Raw genomic sequence first — 6,010 nt, forward strand, 5'->3', positions numbered from 1 at the left:
AAAGATGAGGCTTCCTCAAAGATTTACAGTCTAAGAAACCCTATGTAAGGTCACTGTGATTTGGAATCAACTAGATGGCCATGGGGTGAGTTTGGTTGTGGTTATTTGAAGTAGGATCCCTGGTGGTGCAATGGATTCAGTGTTTGACTACTAAACAAAAGATTGGCAGGCAGTTCAAAGCCACCAGCAGTTCCTGAAGAGAAAGATGAGTCCATCTGCTTCTGTGAAGATTTACAACCTCAGAACCCCTGCCAAAGAGCTTGGCTCTGTCTCATAGCTACATTAGGAGTTGTAATCAACTCAGTGGGAGTGGATTTGGTTTAGGGGCTTTTATTAGCTTGTGCAGGATGAGGCATTGATTCTTTCTGCTATACATAGAGTCACTATGAGTCTGAACTGACTTGACCGCACCTAACAACAAAGTAGAGGAGGTTTGGTGGCACAGTGATTAAATTGTCAAGCTGTTAAACAGAATTTCAGTGGTCTGAATCCTCTAGCCTCTAAGTGAGGGGAAAATATGACAGTTTGCTTGTGTACAGATTTACATCCTTGGAAACCCTATGGGGTAGTTGTACTATTTCCTGTAGTATCTTCATGAGTCAGAATCAACCTGATTGCACTGAGCTTGGTTTGTATTTTGGTATTAGAATTAAATTGCTCATTTCCTCCCACTTAATTACAGACTATATCACTGAAAAATCACCGATCATCACTAGTGTTTTTTTGTCTCTAGCTGATGAGGTGGATTATCAGTGAGATCTGTGCAGTGTGGAAGATATTCAACGGAAGCATTCTGAACAACTATTATAAAGGCAATGCAGGAGAACCTCCTGTTCTTGCCTGGAAGCCTTGGGAGCATATATATTCTCTGTGCAAGGCTGTGAAGGGTCACATGCCTTTGTTCAACAGCTATGGGAAGTACATTGTCAAACTTTTCTGGATGGTAAGTAAGTACATTGAAAGATATATACATATATATATATATATATCAACAGCTGTGTAGGTACTAGAAGAAAAGATTCTGCATATGTAATTGGTGATTTACAACGAACAAATTGTTTCTGCTGTGACACCAGCCACATGTGATTTTTAAAGTCGTGCCAACTGGACCCCCGCAGGGTGTCAGCTCTGCTTCTGTCTCTGCTCTGTCAGCCTGAAGACAGCTGGGAGGAGGTGGGAGCACAAGGCTTTCTCTCCCACCCTGCCTGCCCCTTTCCTCTTTGACGTGGCAGCTGGAGGCAATGCTTGAACATGGCATTTCTCTCCTGGTGTCTGCTACTCAGTAGCCTCATCCCATTATGAGGTTCTTAGTCCTATATTTGAGCTTTGTTTTCATGTTAACAATACTTATTCTGATGCAACAAGTTTTCACTGCTGTCTATAAGGAGTCAAAAGGAATAGTGGTGGTGGTGGTGGTGGTGGTCATGTGTCATCGAATCTGTTCTGATTCACAGTGACCTGGTATGGGGTTTCTGGTGTGGCACTGTAGTATAAGCACTAGACCACAAGGTCAGTTTGAACCACAAGGTTGTCAGTTCAAACTCACCATCCGCTCCTCAGAAACCATCTACAGGGTCGCTATGAGTCAGAACTGATTTGACAGCACTTAACAACACCAACCAATCTTTAGTGGAGCACAAAGCCTTACCTTTCTCCCTTGATTTGGTTGCTGATTTGAACTTCCGATCTTCCTATTTACAGTCAATGTTACACATAATGCATTAACCCACAATGCCACACCAGGACTCCCTAAATAGAGGTAGAGCGTGAATAATCTCTCAGTTAATATGATAAGATAGAGTCACACTACATTTAGCAATATTGGAGCCTTGGTGTGGCACTGTAGGATAAGCACTGACTACTAACCATGAGGTCACAGATTCTAATCCATCACCCTCTCCTTAGAAACTATACACAAGGTTGCTATGAGTGGGAACCAAATTGATGGCACTTAACAATAATGATTAATTTGAGCCTGTGTTTGCTTCTGGACTCTACTTTCTGCAACTACTTTTTCTCCTATTTCAATACAATATTGTTTCAATTGCTATAGCTTTATGATATGTTTTGGCATTTTTATGGAAAAAAACTCACCTAATATTCTTTTTTATGAATGTCTTCTTGGCATATATTTTGCAAATAAGCACTTTTACTCATATTTACCTTTGAATACATTATTATTAATAATAGTAATTGTTTTACTTTAGTCTGTGCATGAAATATCTAATCCACACTATAGGTTTTGCACTGGCCCAATTTCCTCTATCTTGAATATTTTATTTTGATTCTGGTTTCAGTAAGATGGAAAATGTATTCCAATATTTTCATTTACTTAGAATATATATGCAGTGTATTTTGAGAAACTGAATATATGGGGAATTCTGTTTCTTTGATGTTTGGTTATTATAATAATTTGGTGACAGATAGAATACTTGGATGATAAACAGTAGCCTTAGTCCTCAAACTGACATCATTGCTCTTGAACACTTTAAAGAGGTTCTGTACAGCAGATTTGCTTAATGCAATACATCCTTTAATTTCGTGACTGCTGCTTCCATAAGTGTTGATGGTTGATCAGATCAAAATGAAGTCTTTGGCAACTTCAATCTTTTCTCCATTTATATGGATGTTGCTTATTGGTCCAAAGGTGAGGATTTTTGTCTTCTTTACATTGAGGTGCAACCCATACCAAAGGCTGTGGTCTTTGGTCTTCATCAGCAAGTATTTTAAGTGCTCTTCACTTTCAGTGAGCAAGGCTGTATCATCAGCATAGCTCAGATCGTTAATGAGTCTTCCTCCAATCCTGATGTCACATTTTTCTCCATATAATGAAGATTCTAGGATTACGTGCTCAGAATACAGATTGAATAAGTATGATGAAAGGATAAAACCCTGGCACACACTTTTGATAATTTAAAACCATTTGGTGCCCCCTTGTTCTGGTCCAATAACTGCCTCTTGTTAAATGTACAGGTTCCTGATGAGGACAATTATGTGTTCCTGAATACTCATTCTCCACAATGTTGTCCAGAGCTTTGCATGATCCACATAATTGAAAACTTTCACATAGTCAGTGAAGCACAAGTAAACATCTTTCTGGTATTCTCTGCTTTCAGCCAAGATCCATCTGACATCAGCAGTGATAGTCCTCATTTCACATCCTTGTCTGAATCCAACTTGAACCTCTTGCAGTTCTCTGCCATTGTGTTTGCAGTTGTTTGGGGATTATATTTAGGAAAATTTTACTTGTATGAGCTATTAATGATATTATCCAGTTATTTCCATGTTCTGTTGGGTCACCTCTCTTTGGAATGGGCACAAATATGGATCTCTCCCAGTCAATTGGCCAGAAGTTGTCTTCCAATTTTCTTGGCAGAGATGAGTGAGTGCCTCCTGTGCTTCATGAGTTTGTTGAAAGATTTCAATTCCTGGAGCCTTGTTCTTTGCCAATGCTTTCAGTGCACCTTGGTTTTCTTCTTTGGTATCTTAGGCTCTTCATTATATGCTACTTCATGAAATGTTTGAAAATCAACCATTTCTTTTTAGTACAGTGACTCTGTGTGGTCCTTCCATCTTCATTTGATGCTTCCTGCATCATTCAATATTTCTCCTAGAGAATCCTTCAATATTTCAAATCAAGGCTTACATTTTTTCTTCAATTATCTCCACTTGAGAAATGCTGAGCATCTTCTTCCCTTTTTGTTTTCTAACTCCAGGTCTTTGCACATTTTGTTATAATATCTGAGTGTGCCTTCTTGAGCTGCTCTTTGAAAATTTCTAGTTAGCTCTTCTACCTCCTCATTTCTTCCATTTGCTTTAGCATCTCTATGCTTGAGAGAAAGTTTCAAAGTCTCTCCTAACATCCATTTTGGTCTTTCCTTCTTTCTTATCTTCTTAATGATCTTTTTCTTCTTCCTGTATGATGTTTTTGATGTCATCCCATATCTCCTCTGGTCTTTGGTCTGTAGTGTCTAATGCATCAAATCCATTCTTCAGATGAACTCTGAATTCAGGTGGGATATGTTCAAGGTCATATATTGGCTCTCATGGACTTATTTTAATTTACTTAAGCTTCAGCCTGAACTTGCAGATGTGCAATTGATGGTTTCTTCCACAGTCTGACTCTGACCTTGTTTTGGGCTGATGATATGGAGCTTTCCCACGTTCTCTTTCCAAAGATGTAGTCTGTTTGATTTCTGTGTATTCCATCTGGTGAGGTTCCTTTGAATAGTTGTCTTTTGCTATTTGAAATGAAGAAGTGACTGGTCTTGCAAAATTCTATCATGCAATCTCCAGCATTGTTTCTATCATTAAGGCCATAGGGTCTAACTACTGATCTTTCTACTTTGTTTCGAACCTTTATGGTCTAGTACCCAGTAATTATCAATATATCTTGATTGGATGTTTGATCAATTTCAGACTGAAAATTTGATAGAATTCTTCAGTTTCCTCATCACTGACTTTGGTGGTTGGTGCGTAAACTTGAATAATAGTGGTATTACTTGGTCTTCTTTGTAGGCATATGGATATTATCCTATCACAGACAGCACTGTACTTCAAGACAGATCTTGACATGTTCTTTTTGATGATGAATGTGACGCCATTCATTTTCAATTTTTCATTCCTGACCTGTATAAGTTTTCTGAGGAACAGCTCATGAGTTTCAACTGTCAACCTTGTGGCTTGCACTCCTTTGCTGATCCTACAACTCCATAGTCCTATCTATGATACTTTATAAATTTTCTTTACAGAAATCAAATTGCAGTATCCTCCAACTCACCTTTGTCTACTTTTGTCCATTCTTTGATATTGGAATCCTAGCCTTTAAAAGAGTGTATCAGAATAATGTTAACAGCAGTGATAATAAAAAGAAAAAATGTTAGAAGGCCAGGACATAAGAGCTTTATTGTCTCTAAGGGTATCCATGTGATCAAGAAGCAGCTGGTTGGTTTTCTGGATGGTAGACTCTATCTTCTCTACGCCACAGGTAGATGTTTCTACCTCTTTCTACCCCATTCCCAGCTGGAAGAGCTGAGTCAACACCTGAATATACATTAGACTTAGAAAGTAATTTCAATAAATCCCTTCTGCCAGCTCACTATATTATTTATTTATTTATTTTCTTTCCTTGTCCTTTTCCAGACATCCATGATTTTAATTGTATCATTAATTTTTTTAATCTTTTGACTCCAAGGTTTAATGACAACAGTGTGATCAAAATGTTTTGATCCCCATTAGATCATTAAGATCACCATTAGAGCATTAAGAACCCTTCAGGATTCTTATGCTCCAATGTTAATCCATTGCTTTGTGATGCAAAAATTTAGGATAAAAGTTTGAAAAAATATGCTGCTACCTTCTATTAATTTATTCAGTAAAGCACAGAAGAAATAGCTCTTCAACTCTTTATTTGGGTTCCTTCCCATGTCATATCTTTTAGACTTTGCGTGTCTTCCTTACTCTTTTGCTGCGTCAATTTCTTAACACTTTCTTACCTTTTTCTTATTGGAGGTTGCTTTTCCTTCTCTGCTTTGTTACACATATTCTTCTCCACCTTTGCAATCATCCCTTGAAGTCTTTACTTTTATCACTTCTTTGAATCAGATCCACTTCCCAGAGCTACACTGTATGGCATTTGCTCTTCATATATTTACACCAGTGTATTGTTTCTCCCATGAAAGTCTTCTTGTGATTTCTTGTTTGGATTCTAAGTAAATAGCAGTCAAAGGTCTTCTGTATCAACCTGATGAAAACATATTGCACAGTGTTAAGAGCGGTCCTGTTACAGAGCAGTTTTCTCTCTTCTGTGTTGCCCATCCTTACCTTGGCAGTAATAACACCGATACCATGACATTCGACACACAGTCTTGTCAGCCATTCTCCAGTTTCTTAATGTTTCAAAGCACTCCTTTGGCTCTGGAGAAAAACAAATTAGCATTGCTCCCCTATTTGAAATGTCTACTGCTCTTGGTAGTCTTTCTCTGCGTGAGCCTGTGCTGTTCTCTATCCC

The 6,010-nt window shown here is 38.3% G+C and overlaps 1 protein-coding gene across 1 annotated transcript in view; it reads left to right on the forward strand.

The window, feature by feature from the left end:
- The window catches only part of ADGB (androglobin), a 330,382-nt gene that overhangs the window by 84,674 nt on the left and 239,698 nt on the right, over positions 1-6,010 (forward strand). Inside the window, 1 exon segment of the mRNA XM_006872054.1 lies at positions 734-943. Within this exon segment, the coding sequence (XP_006872116.1) occupies positions 734-943 (210 nt within the window).

Source organism: Chrysochloris asiatica, unplaced genomic scaffold (genome assembly GCF_000296735.1).
Source record: "Chrysochloris asiatica unplaced genomic scaffold, ChrAsi1.0 scaffold00182, whole genome shotgun sequence".
Lineage (NCBI taxonomy): Eukaryota > Metazoa > Chordata > Mammalia > Afrosoricida > Chrysochloridae > Chrysochloris > Chrysochloris asiatica.